This window comes from Numida meleagris, chromosome 3, assembly GCF_002078875.1.
Source record: "Numida meleagris isolate 19003 breed g44 Domestic line chromosome 3, NumMel1.0, whole genome shotgun sequence".
NCBI classification, from domain to species: domain Eukaryota; kingdom Metazoa; phylum Chordata; class Aves; order Galliformes; family Numididae; genus Numida; species Numida meleagris.
Window position 1 is genome coordinate 66810541 of NC_034411.1, and position 14274 is coordinate 66824814.

At 45.8% G+C, this 14274-nt stretch overlaps 1 protein-coding gene across 7 annotated transcripts; it reads left to right on the forward strand.

The window, feature by feature from the left end:
- Positions 3232 to 12473, forward strand: PPIL6 (peptidylprolyl isomerase like 6). 7 transcript variants are annotated; one of them, XM_021392865.1, is made up of 8 exons: positions 3232 to 3363; positions 3905 to 4000; positions 6433 to 6621; positions 7594 to 7656; positions 7801 to 7948; positions 9015 to 9068; positions 10763 to 10898; positions 12066 to 12473. In XM_021392865.1, the coding sequence occupies exons 1-8, from the start codon at positions 3277 to 3279 to the stop codon at positions 12151 to 12153; spliced, it is 861 nt and encodes a 286-aa protein (XP_021248540.1). In that variant the 5' UTR covers positions 3232 to 3276; the 3' UTR covers positions 12154 to 12473. The 7 variants fall into 7 exon arrangements, with proteins under 7 accessions (XP_021248540.1, XP_021248539.1, XP_021248543.1 ...); XM_021392864.1 differs by having other exon boundaries at positions 12146 to 12358; XM_021392868.1 differs by lacking the exon at positions 12066 to 12473 and adding an exon at positions 11406 to 11936.

Sequence of the window (14274 nt, forward strand, 5' to 3'; positions counted from 1 at the left end):
TACTATTTTAAAATGAGGTTAGGATTTTGGACATAAATGCGGGAAAACAAGTATCTACTGAAAGATTCATTTTGTGAGCAATGAACACAGTTGTATGTTGATGCCACTGCATTTGTGAGTTACTCAGTGCATGCGTCCTCTAAAAGTGATTTTACTATTCTTCCAGATGCAAGGTTATGAAAAACTGCTTTTTTTTTTTTTTTATTTGGCCGATCCTCCATGTGAAAGTTTAAACAAATTCCCGTGGGGTAGAGCAGACACATTGTGCTGAAGTGTGTGCCTGGCTATTGTGTGCGTGCTTACTCTGCTTCCTAATTATATTCATGCTGGAGCTGTAAATAACACTCGACCTCAGCAATCTAAAGTTCAAAAGGGTATGCAGTTCTGCATCCAGGAGCTGAGACGCTGTCTCTGTGCACCTTCTGTTCTGTTTTTGACAGATGAATATGAGAACATTCATATGAGCTGTGAAAGCAAATTAGGAAAAGCTTCATCTTCGCAGGTTGTTCTGCAGTTGTTTTGTTTTGTTTTGTTTTTCTACTTGTTTTATGCTCTCTTTGGTGCTCAGAGGGCCTACCAGGGAGGGGTTTTACAGCAGTGCAAGAAGAGCTAACGTCTACCTCATGGTGAGCTCTTGCAAACTGAATGTTTATTTACAGGCTGAAGCTGGGGACGCTGAGCCTGACATCAGTCTTGCCAGTTGTTCAGGAATGAGACTGGCTTGCCTCCACCAGAAAAACTATTGCTTTCCCAATTCCACTGCTTTTGCATGTCCTCTTCAAGAGCGGGGAGAGAACTAGTGATGTTGTACTTCCCATAGCTGTGGTGTCAGGACCTAAAGAAGTCCCTGAAAGCATCCATGCTTCAGGGGATTGAAGAGGCTGCTTCACCCAGACCTGTTGTTCTATTAGCTATGGGAGTCCTATACACTTCATCCCTTTTCAGATCTTCCATAAAAGATGGAAGGGATGCTGCTGCAGTCATTGGGCTGCCCCATTGCTACTGGGTGCCCCCTTCCAGCTCTCCTGCCAGTGCATCTTCATTTCAGCCTGGAGAAGAGAAGGCTACAAGGTGACCCAATAGCGGCCTTTCAGTATCTAAAAGGGAGCTACAGGAAAGAAGGGGACAGACTCTTTAGCAGGGTCTGTGGTGATAGAACAAGGGGAGATGGCTTCAAGCTCAGGGAAGGTAGATTTAGGTTGGATATAAGGAATAAGTCTTTTACAGTGAGGGTGGTGAGGCACTGGAACAGGTTGCCCAGAGGTGTGGTTGATGCCTCATCCCTGGAGACTTTCAAGGCAAAGCTGGATAAGGCCTGGGTAACCTGGTAACCTGACCTAGCTGTGCATGTCCCTGTTCCTTGCAGGGGAGTTGGACTAGGTGGCCTTCAAAGGTCCATTCCGACTCTTAAGGATCCTATGATTCTATGTGGCAGTTCTCACTCAGTGTTGTGGACAAATCCCATCTGCCTCTGTTCCCTTTCTCAGCCTCTCCCCGATGCTGTCTTGGACTGAAAGGAGCTGCAGTGGCAGCAGGCACAGCTAGTGGAAACATCTGGCAAAAGCAAGCCCTCAGAACCAGGAAGGAAAACTTCAGCTTGTGTGTCAGGGCACGTGTGCGTGTTTCAAAGATCTCCATGTTTCCAAAAACGTCAGCTGCATGGTCTGTGAAAGGATCATCTTTTCAATGTACAGTACAACTGCTTGCACCTGCCACACTCTCCCTCACTATAATCCTCACTCTCAGGCGAGTGCAGGGCTGTGTAAGCAAACTGCCCCACAAGCTCTTAGATCCCACAAGCCATTCACAGCCATTAAAGTACCGTCACAAAGCTCGCAAAACAGTATCATGTATACATATTAAGAAAAAGGAATAGGAGCCGGTCTTATCTATGTATGGGGTTAAATTTCAGGAACAGAATTTGAGTGTAAATTTAAGCACGCTTAGGAAATAATGGCATCAATATTTTGTTTCAAAATAATACGCTGTTGGTTGCTTTGGTTTTAAGTTTTATATTTTATAGTACAAAAAGGAGGAAAGAGGCATTTTAAAAGTTGAAACGAACATCAGTATGTGTATCAAGGTAAATACAGAGAATAATGGAGACCAAAGAGAATATGTTCTGAAGTGTACCTTATTTTATATTTGACTCTGGGTATGTTGCTTCACTTCTGGAGTCTATATAGGGCTGGAAGTTTGGCTGGAGCAGAAGCCATATGATCGTTCTACTAAAATTAGGCTCTACGAGTCACAGTCTGCAGAGGCTATGGAGCCCTTGTGCCAGCCCGAGGCAGGAGGAAGAAAAGGGCTCCCTTTTCCCTTTCCCTTTCCTCAGAGACTCAAACAAGCAGCTGTAGCTGAACCCTCCTGCATGCCGTGTTTAGTTAGATTCATACCTCAGCTTGTTCTCTGTCACCCCACATGCGAGTGCAAATTAAAGCCCCGTCTCTGATGGGATTTTAATACGTCAAAAGTGATATTTTTTTCCTAGTGGAGACATGAAAAAGCTGGCCAGTAGCTTCCTCTGTAAGATACGACCCAGCACAGGTGAGGCAGCAGCAGCCCCAGCTGAACCCATGGCCATCCCGCAAAACCGCGTTTGTGTGGGATGGATGATTTAGCAGAAAGCGACCAGACCTGCGAAGGCAGCAGAAAGCTTTGCTGTGACAGCCGCGACCCCTCCAGAACTGCTTTGTCGAGGCACTGTGCTGCGTTCAGCACAGAGATCGTGTCCTGGCGTGCCGCTGCAGCACGCTGTTAGGAGCTTCCCTGGGGCAGACACTTCTTTATCAAGCGTGGTACTAAGCTGTAAATCTCAGTGCTGTGGGATTTTTCCATTTGGACAGCAAGTAAATAAATGCACAATGAAAAGATTCACCAAGGGGAACTGAGCGCTCAGGTACTGCAGAACCCAAAAGCAGCAGCTGGCCGCAGACTGGGAAGGCAATGGGGAATCACCAGTGCTGTGTTCGCTCCCCTCTGCACTTTTTGCTGGGCACCTGCTGTCAGACACTGCCAAGATCAGGATCCTCATCCCAGGTCAATCCTTTAAATGCTGCAGCACTCAGGGGATCGGTAATAAGATCTGGGTGCCAGCTCCCTGCTCTGCTGCCCGCATTGCACGTCATCCACTTTCCCTTCCTCCCTGGTAAAAAGAGAAATTGGACATTCCCTAACTTTCTGTAGGGTTCTACAGGATGTACACATGCTGCAGGCAGGCTTTACCCCCCCTTGCTGTGTTGCTATGGTGCCGGGTTCTGTTGACAAAGAGTTGCCATGGACCGTGAGCGGTTGCCGGTGGTGGTGGAGGTGACGGGGCTGCTCCAGGACCCAGCTTTCCATGTGGCCAAGTGTGCAGCGGAGGTAACTGGGAGCAGTGGGGAGTGCTGGAATGAGTGGAAATGGGGTGGGAGGGCCTGGGAGCCACAGGGATGCTCCACAGAGCCAGGTATGGCTGGGCAGTCCCACACAGCACGCAGTAGAATCATGCACAACAAAGTCCTGCCTTGTCCCACATCCTTGCCCCTGGGCTTAGACACCTACAGGACTGCAGCTGTTGAAATGCACGGAGAAATGCAGCTGATGACGCTCAGAGATCTTTGAATGTCTCGCTGCTTGCATCCATCTCACGTGGCAGAGGAGGAGAGTGTAACTCATATTTGTGAAGCAGACATTCCTACAAAATCTCCCACAACATTTGTGAGCAGGTGTTCAGAGCAGTTTGTGCTTCTGCAGATGCCAGGAATTCTGCTGATGCAGGAGGGGTGTGGTGCAATCACTGGACTTACTGGGGCTGTGGCTGAGGTTGTAATTAATTAGGGAAGTGCAAACATGGATAGGATGGATGGGTGGGGCTATTATACTACTTATAAGCAATTTCTTTTTCCACATTTGGTATATCTAGGCACTGAAGCTGAAGTTTCCAAGCAATTTTGCAGATCCTGTAGTACATCCTTTATTAGAATTTGCATGGAATGAATATTTACAGGAGAAAAAGAAGGTAACTCTCTATAACTAGTAGATAGCTGTGTGTCTATACTTGAGTAGACCTTGGCTCATGAGTAATAGAATATCCTGAGTTGGAAGGGACCCATAAGGATCATCAAGTCCAACTCCTGGCTCCGCACAGGACCCCCTAAAAATCAAACTATATGTCTGAGCATGTTGTGCAGGAACTTCTTCAACTCCAGCAAGCTCAGCGTTGTGACCAGCCTGGGCAGCCTGTTCTGTGCCTGATCACCTTCTTGTGAAGAAACTCTTCCTAACACCCAGCATGAACCTTTCCTGACACAGCTCCATGCTGTCCTTTCAGCTCCTGTCGCTGTCACCTTCTTCCTGTGGAAGAAGGGACAGGCAACTTGGGGAGAGTACAAAGAAATTGTTAGGATATGCAGGGAGAAAGTTAGAAGGGTAAAGGCCAAGCTTGAACTCAACCTGGTCACTGTAGTAAAAGAACAAAAACCTTATATTAACAGTAAGAGGATGGCTAAGGAGAGAAATTCTCAATCTTCTACTGGATGCAGTAGGGAATGTGACTACTGAGGATAAGGAAAAGGCTGAGGTTCTCAATGCCTTCTTTATATCTGTCTTTAAAAGCCAGACCAATTGTTCTCAGGGTACTCTAACACCAGACCTGGAAGTCTCAGGTGAGGAGCAGAATAAACTCCCCATAATTCAGGTGGAAACAGTTAAGAGACCTACTACTCCACCTGGACTGGTCACAAGTCTGTGAAGCCAGATGGGATCCACCTGAGGGTACTGAGGGAGCTGACAGAGGTGATTGCCAAGCTGCTTTCTACCATCTATCTGCATTCCTGCTCAACTGGAGAGGTCCCAGAGGATTGGAGGCTTGCCAACGTGACTCCCAACTACAAGAAGGGTTGTAAGGAGGATTCGGGGAACTATAGGCCTGTCAGCCCTGACCTCAGTGCCAGAAAAGGTTATGGAGTAGATCATCTTGAGCAACATCACGCAGTATGCGTGGGACAACCGGGGGATCTGGCCCAGCCAGTGTGGGTTCACAAAAGGCAGGTCTTGCTTGACCAACCTGATCTCCTTCTACGATTGAGTGCCCTGCCTGGTGAATGAGGGAAAGGCTGTTGACACAGTCTACCTAGACTCCAGCAAAGCCTTTGATACTGCCTCCTACGGCATCCTCCTAGAGAAGCTGGCAGCCCTGGACTAGGGGATTGAGTGCACCCTCCAAAAGTTTGCAGATGACAGCAAGTTGGGAGGAAGTCTCAATCTGCCTGGGGGTAGGAAGACCTTTCAGAGGGATCTGGACAGGCTGGATCACTGGGCTGAGGCCGGTGGGATGAAGTTCAAAAAGACCAAGTGCTGGGTTCTGCATTTTGGCCATGACAACCTCAGTCAATGCTACAGGCTTGGGGCAGAGCGGCTGGAAGACTGTGTGGAGAAAGTGGATCTGGGGATGTTGGTTGATGCGCAGCTGAACATGAGCCAGCAGTGTGCACAGGTGGCCAAGAAGGCCAATGGCATCCTGGCCTGTATCAGAAATAGTGTTGCCAGCAGGAGCAGGAAGGGGATCATCCCCCTGTACTCAGCTCTGGTGAGGCTGCACCCCAAATACAGTGTCCAGTTTTGGGTCCCTCACTGCAACAAAGACATTGAGGCCCTGGGATGTGTCCAGAGAAGAGCAACAAAGCTGGTGAGGGGTCGGGAGCACAAGTCTTATTAGGAGTGGCTGAGGGAACTGGAATTGTTCAGTCTGGTGATGAGGAGACTCAGGAAAAGACCTTATTGCTTTCTACAACTCCCTGAAAGGAGGCTGTGGTGAGCTGGGGGTCGGCCTCTTCTCCTGCATAACTAGTGACGGGACAAGATGGAATGGCCTCAAGTTGTGCAAGGGGAAGTTCAGGATTGATATTAGGAAAAATTTCTCCTCCAAAAGAGTGGTCAGGTGCTGGAACACGCTGCCCAGGGAGGTGGTTGAGTCTCCATCCCTGGAGATGTTCAAGAAGCATTTAGATGTTGTACAAAGGGACATTTTTTAGTGGGGAATATTGGTGGTAGGTGGGTGGTTGGGCTGGATGATCTTGGAGGTCTTTTCCAACCTTGGTGATTCTGTGATCGATTCTAAGATCCCAGCAGTGCCTCTCTGCTCCTTGTGAGGAGCTGTATGCCTCCATTTGGCCTCCCCACAGCCTCTTCTGCTCTGGGCCAAACAAAGGGACCTCAGCTGCTCTTTGCTTTACTCCTTGCCTCAGCTGCCCAGCTGCTATGCTGATGCCTCTTTCCCTTCCAGCAAACCTCACCAAAACCCCTGCTGCAGACCCTTTGGGTTGCAAGATTTGTGAGTTTAAAAGTAGGAAAAGCACAAAAATACCACAGGCCATCCAACCCATGGTACAGCATCTTTGCTAAACGTGAAAATAATCCCTTGTGGCTGTGTGTTCTCCCTCTGCCATGCAGGAGCTGAGAGGTGAGGTGTGGGCATATGCCTCCAGTGTGATGTGCTTCATTAATGGATGGCTGCTGGGCGATGAGAAGGAGCTGCTCCAGTGGGCCTACCACAAATGGGGCTACTGCGATTTTAAGCCTGAGGCCCTTTACCAAGCAATCACTGAGGATTTCTACACCAAACACCTGAAGAGCAGCCAGGCAAGTAATGTGGTTTTACAAGAAGAATGCAAGATGTGTAATCAACTGAATGTATTATTAGAGAATCTCAGAATCGTAGGGGTTGGAATGTACCTCTGGAGATCACTGAGTACATCCCACCTGCTAAAAGCAGGTTCCCTACAGTAAATTGCACAGGAAAGTGTCCAGGTGAGTTCTGACTGTCTCCAGAGAAGGAGACTCAGCAACCTCTCCGGGCAGCCTGCTCCAGTGCTCTGTCACCCTCACAGTAAAGAAGGTTTTCCTCACATTCATACAGAACTTTCTGCGTTCCAGTTTGTGCCTTCTGCCCCTTGTCCTGTCACTGGTTACCACCATAAAGAGCCCAGCCCCATCCACTTGACTCCTGCCCTTTAGGTATTTACAAGCATTGATAAGATCCTCCTTCAGTCTTCTTTTTTCCAGGCTGAACAGTCCCATGTCTCTCAGCCTTTCTTCACAAGGGAGATGCTCCAGATGCCTCATCATCTTTGTGGCCCTCTGCTGGACTCTCTCTAGAAGCCCAGCCTTCTTCAACTGTGGAGCCCAGAAGTGGACATTGTACTCCAGATAAAAGATAGTACTCAGATGAAACACAGCAGATCACACTGATTCCATGTGGATTTGAGAATTAAGGGCAAATAGCAAGAACTGTCCCTTTTGGTGGGGTGATGGCTATTCCTGCTAATTCATTTATCCTGCCACATCATACAGGCCACAGCAGGCACACAAACAAATGCAAGGTGAAGTTGGCCCTGACGCTGCCAGATTATTTCTGCCTAGAAAAGAGAGAAACATCCTCTGCCTTTTTATTTGCTTAAACAAAGCAATAGGAGTACAGTTCTGTACTGACAGTCCCACAGACGTGCTGAGATGGCTCACACTGGGCTGCTGGCACTGACCTGCATTAGAAAGGGAGGGCTGCACTAAAAGTTGGCCTTCATCTCACTGGATTTGTTTTTTTGGCCCAAACAGCACGTGTTTGTGTACTTGGACATAGCCATTGAGGAGCAGCCCATCGGGACACTTCTGTTTGAGGTAAGTTGCTGAGTAGAACATCAAAAGCAAGGAGCAAAGATACCAAATGTTGGATTTTCACTTCCTGAGGGAAGGGAGGCTGAAATCTGGCCAGCTGATGTCAGTTACGAATTTCACATTTTTCCTCTCATACTCATTTTACAGCTCTTTTCTGATGTATGCCCCAAAACCTGTGAGAATTTCCGTGCTCTGTGTGAAGGAGGAGTGATGTCTCCCTGCAGTGGCCAAGAACTCACTTACAAAAATACCTGTTTTCATCGGCTGGTAAAACCCGTGTGGATCCAAGGAGGAGGTGCATTTCCAAATGTCCTGAATAAACCTGGGTCACAGCAGAAGTGGGATGGGATGACCAGCATGGGTTATAGTCCAAGCACATGTAACCAAACTAAAGCTAATCTCTTATTAAGAGCAGGATAAGATCTTAACAAATATGAAAGCTGGAAAATATTTTCTCCTTTTGCCATCTCACTCTCTAAATAGACGAAAAGTGTAGATAACTTGTTCTTTTTATTATCCAAGACTTTCTCAAAAGATCTTTCGCTAAGTACTTAGAGAACTAAATGAAAACATTAAAACACCAGGAACATCCACAGGAAAACATATTACTTGTTTTAATGAGAGATTAACGAAGGGAAGCATTTAGTCAAGTCTCAGAGCCGTGCCAGACATGCTGGTGAGCTGCCTGAGCAGCATAGCCATGCCTGGAGTCCGGCACTGCGAACTGAGGAGAAAGGCACAGTGAAGATCTCATCACACAGGCTATCTGACACCCTGAGAGAGGACAAGATAATAGAGCTGTATCGGAAGAGACTGCCTTCATTACTCATTCCCTTTTTGTCAATCATCTGTTTTACCTACTTGTGTTTCTTACCTGTGTTTGCCCTGCTTAATGCAAGTGGGAGTGCTCAAGTCCATTTTTCGTTTATACTTTGAAGACGAACTTTCAAAGTCCAAGAATATCTAAGCAGCTATCTATGTAGTCCACAAAAGCAACCTAAAATTACTGCCTTGCCCATCAGAACCCTTTTTCCATTTCTCTTTTACCAAATCATTTTTCTCAGGCAAGTTAGCAGTATTAATCCGCCATAACATCATAGCGGCCTTTTCCTCCTTCCTTGCTCCAACCCCATTCACTGCAATTGATGCCTTTCTCCCAGCCTACCCGTGCCTTGGCTGATGTAGTGACTCATTAAAAGCTCTTCCAAAAAGTCTGTTAAAATGTTGGTATTAAAAGAGAAAGATTGGTTTCCCTGGAAGATGGGCAACCCATGTCTCCAAGCTCTGCTGGAGCCACTCAGCCCTGAACCATGCCTGTGATACACCCGACCTCTGACCATTACTCCTTGTCTACCCAACAGACATAACTGGGAAAGGAGATGGAGGAGAGTCAATTTATGGTCCCACATTTGAAGGTATGTTTTCTAAATTACCTCACTGTACAAATGTCAAATTTCAACAGAAATCAAACTGTTTATCTGATCTTACAGAATAACCTGGGGATTTTCCTTCATTTCCCTTGCAGAAATGGTTTGATTTTTGGTGAGATTTTGGCTTAGGTACTGACTTGCAGTCTGGCCCCCCTCCTCTGATGTCTTGTGCTGGATACTCAGATCCATCAGTCCTTTTCCCTAGTGAAATCAGGGCAGAGTGTCACCTGCCTGCCTGCTTCAAACTGCAAACACACAGAAGTGGGTTAGCTGCAGATCTCCAGGCAGCCGATAACTTCTGCTTAAATGTGTTTCAAGTAATGGAAGTGAGCTGGCTTCAACTCCAGACTTCCTGGACCTCAGGCAGCTTTTAAGGCTTGGGCACACCACAGGCATTGCCACTATCGGTTCTGCATCTCTGGATGTGAATTAATTCTGAATCTGACTGAATGTAGAACGTCTATAAATCTGTGAAAGTTGAGAAATGACAGGCATGGGAAAATTTAACAATAAATGTTCCCTCATGCTGATAGAAAGTAGTTACATTTAAAGAAAAAAAAAGAACACTATTACATGCAAGATTTAAGAAAAATAACCCTTGTAACTGACACAGACATTTGGGATATTCTGTTTGGATTAAATGCTGCCCATAAAGGCATTTTAGGTCAGCTAAAGCACTTTTGAAACTGATTTATCTTCTCTTATGTAAAAGCCTTCTTACTGACAATGTCACCACCAATGTTACATTTGAGCAGGCTGGGCAGCAGCCAACAGTGAGATCAGAAGTGCCAAGTGTAGCTGAAAACTTTATTTTCAAAGGCAGCGAAGAGCCCACTTTCACCTTGAGGCTACGGGACCAAGCCAAAGCAGGCTGGAACTGAGTAGCTAGGCGGGTTTCAGCTCTGCTGCCCAGGGCTCTGCTCCTTCTCCTTTTCCTTTAAAAGCTGCACGTTGCTTTTCATCCCCTAGCAAGGTGTTCGCTTGGATATGCCTGCCTATTTTAAGGCTTAGATTGCTTTCTGAGTTCTTCCTGCCAAACTATTTACACAGAGGGCAGAGGACAAATATCTTTGATAGACGCAAACAGTGACAGATGCCTCTGTCAGATGGTGAAACTTTTCTGCAAAACTGGGTGGTTGGCATGCCTCCATTCACTGCAATGCCTGCTGACATTAATGGGACGCAGCTACATTTTACTGTAATGAGCTCAAAGTACTGAGGTAATTACAGAGAATCACTTGGACAGGAGAGCCGTATCATAGCACAAAGCATCCTAATCCAAAATTAGACTGCTGAAGACATTTTGTGAACCACGAGTCAGCATTCAGGGAGTAACTATTCAGTTAACATTTAATTACCATTTTTATGAATCAGCTTCTGAGAAAGGCACTCAAACAGGGTAAAAAATATTAAAAAAAAAAAAAAGAGAGAATGCTAAAATCAAAATATTTTAATTGGCTTCTTTGCTTGCTTGAGAACTGAATAGTAGTGGGAAGATTTTTTGAGGAAGGACATTGGTTCAGACCAGACTTTACTCACACAAGACTTGATGAGGAACCTTTTGGGGAAAAGAAGGGTGAGTGGGGAAGAAAGACATGAGAGGTTATGGGAGCTGGAAGTGAAGAGGAACAGAGGAAGCAGCACAGATTCTGCCTTTTATCCCTGAACTCTTTTCCCAGATGAAAACTTTGCCGTTCCTCACAAGGGAAGAGGAGTCCTTGGGATGGCTAACAAGGGCCGCCACAGCAACGGCTCCCAGTTCTACATCACCCTCCAGCCAGTTCCCTACCTGGACAAAAAATGTGTGGCCTTTGGGTATGTATGCACAAGCCTGCATCTTCTGTGGCACATAGGATGCCCTAGCTCTGCAGGACATGGAGGTCCATGCAATTCCTATGGCAACTGCAACAAGGATATCTCTGGCCAGGGAGATGATGGATAAGTCACATTTGATGTATCTACTGACATCCTTTTTTTCATTTCTTTGCCCTGGCCTGGCTTGATCAAGATGAAAAACCCAATGGCATAGCTAAGAGGGCTGCTGGGATCTCTCAGCGACAAAAGCTGCAAAGAGGTGCCTGCATAGCTTGGTGTCAGCTGGAGGTGTGTCCTAACGGGCACAGAGCAGAGCCTCCGGTCTCTGCTCAGCTCTCAGTGGCCGAGATAAATTGTTTTAGTGAATGTTTGTCTCAGTAAATTAATGTAGGGCTGGCTCTGTTGGGATTTTTAGCTTTTCATAAATGTAATGAGGATGATCATTGCTCTGTGCAGTTTGCTTCAGAGAGAGAAATCTGCAGTGCTGCTTGCATGTCACTGTTACAGATAGCATTTTGGAAGGACGTGAAAAGCATGACTGCCTAAGCTACAGAGAATAAGCCAGATGTGGTGGCTGGCTGGATAGATTTCCAACCCCTGGTGTTTACCTTGAGTTCCTGCCTTGCCACCAGCTGTGTAATCTGGAATGTGCAGGATCCTTGAGCACAACTGACCTCCGTTACAAGGCTAATCTCTGCAGGACAAGCTCTTAATTAACAGATAGAAAAACTCGAAAACATTCTCTCTTTTAGCCATCTCACTTTCAAAACAGAGGAAGAGTTCAGATAATTTGTGCTTTTAATTATCTAAGGCTTTTTCAAAAGATCTTGAAAACTGTAAAGACTGCAAAGTGTTGGACTGTTTTCAGGACTCAGGTTGTCACTGCAAAGGGAGGAAATGAAAGGTATTTCTCAGGGAAACACTTCCAATGACTGTCACTTCTGATAACACAGTTTTTTACTTCTTTCTCCTAAAAAATAATGGCCATTTGTAGCTGGGTGCAAGGCTTGTCTCTTTAAATAAATGTAACTGCTGTAACTCATAGTATTTTCATATCCCCTAAAAAGCTAAATAGCAACTATTTAATCAAGAACCAATGGTGTTTGTTACCCCACGGTGAAGAATAACGCACTAAAGAGCAGAGCCTGCTTGGTTTTGTTATGGCAGCTGCAGAGCGGGCTCCAGGGACAGAGGATACTGCTCGGGCAGCAAAGGTGGATCAAAGCTGCTATTCCTCCCCACTGCAGGCAACTGATTGAGGGCACGGGGGTTCTCCAGCGACTGGAATCTGTACCGACGTACAATGAAAGGCCCAAAGTGGCCTGCAAAGTTACGAACTGTGGGACCTTCCAGCCATGACCACCAGCTCGTTTGCACCAAGGTAGAGCACTGTTTTCTGCTCAGCTTTTTACAGACCTCGACAGCTTTCACGTTAAGATAAAACAAACACTTCCTGCATATGTGAATGTGTTGGAATCGTTATTTTGACTTACTTTAAAAAGCACTTATAGGTTGTTAAAAGCACTTTTATGTGAGTATAGAAAAAAAAGTATGAACATAAAGTATAGAAAAAGACTTCTGCCAGTCTACAGTTTCTGGATTATAGCTTAGTATGATTATATAGTGACAAGCAGACACAGTACTGCTGGAACACACCCAGAGGGATAAAGCCAACCAATCTTGGCTAAATTCTGCCTCTACCACCAACCTCCACACAGCACAGAGTGCAGCTCAGGGCACCATTGCACAGCACAGCTTCGACTCCAAGTGCAGCCTACGTGCTGCAACTCAGATATATCAGAGGAAGGGAGGGAAAAAATGTTTGCAGACACTAAGGTGTCACTGAATGCCAGCCATTTGATCCTGCAGCGACTGCTATGAGCTAAAAGAAACACCCCTGAAATCAGGTTGAGCTACTTCAGGATAAAACGAGAAATGTTAGAACAGGTGTAAGTTTCAAGTAATTATTTTTGATTAAAGTTATTATTGTCACTAAACCAGAGTAAAATCTTGTTTATAAAGTTACTGCACAGAAAGAAACTTTAAGGTTACCTGTGGATGAAAATATGTAATACACAACTGATTGCTGGTGTTGGTGATCTCATGCATGCAAGATGTCTGTGATGAACTGTGCAGAGCCTGGGCGCTGACGGCTTCAGCAGGGAATGGCAGAGAAGCACTAAAAGGAGAAAATGAAAATGCAGGCTGGAGAGAGGCCACAAGGAAGTGCACAGGAAGCTCACAGGAAAGAGCAGCAATCTTGAGAGCTGTGTCAGGGCTGCGAGGGCACAGTCAGCTTACCGATCTCTTGCCTGTATTTCCAGCACCACAATGAGACTGTGCCGAGGGAGCGACCTTTGCTCCTGCACTGATCTCTCTGTGTGAGCCGCTCAAATCTGCAAAACAGGGCCAGTCCAAGCTGGGAGAGGTGGAATTAGCAAAATATGAGGAGAGACCCAGTTTTGTCTGAGCTTAAGAAGAGATTTCAGGAAAAGCAGCATTCTAATGCTTCTTTGCTAAATGGCGATGAATTTAACAAATCACTTAGCAAGCTGGTTAGCTTCGTGCTTGAAGAGTCCATAGACCTACATTGATCCCACGTGCTCTGAGGGAGTATAACGAACATCTTAACTTTACCAAGGGGATTCAGGTTTTTCTTTAGTTATTGTGAGAAATAAAAACCTAAAATATATTGATATGTCTGCAGCTAGCTGAGGAGCTGTCAACACATTTTCTTCTTTTATTCTCTAAAGAATTCTGAAACCTATACTTAGACAACTGCACGGGAACTAAGATATCTGTAGGAAAATTTCAAATCAACTAAACTGTCTAGAGAATAATTATTTTTATTTCACAGTTCCATGCCAAAGGTGAAAATATAGTCTCCATAAAACAATATATTTCCTGACAAATTACTTTTCATAAGCTGCAGAGAAAATACTGTGACAGGGTATGGCTTCAAAACTCAGTGCTGGGATGCAGGTTAGTGGCTTCTATTTCTTGCAAGGAATTTAAACCATATGCACATATCTGAAGGTGAAAGAAAAGTCATTTTAGTTCTGCAAGTTATAGAAGAAAATGCTAAAAGGACAATTCTTCAACTTCTTATTTGAAGAGAAGTCTTTTGTTAAGTTTCTGTTTACTTGGCTTCTGCATCAAGACCTGTCTATGGCAAGCAGACCCCGTACTGAACAACATTCACACTTCCAGCAGGCTGTGTCCAGAGGGTGCAGGAAAAGTGCTCTGCCGCTGGCTGGCTCACTCACGGCAGGTCTTCTCTGCAGCACAGCTGCACCACTGTGTCCCCAGTGTCTCCTCAAGAGACTAAACCAGAGCACAGCGTGTGCTTCAAGTCCAAAGGACCTGACCTGAGCAG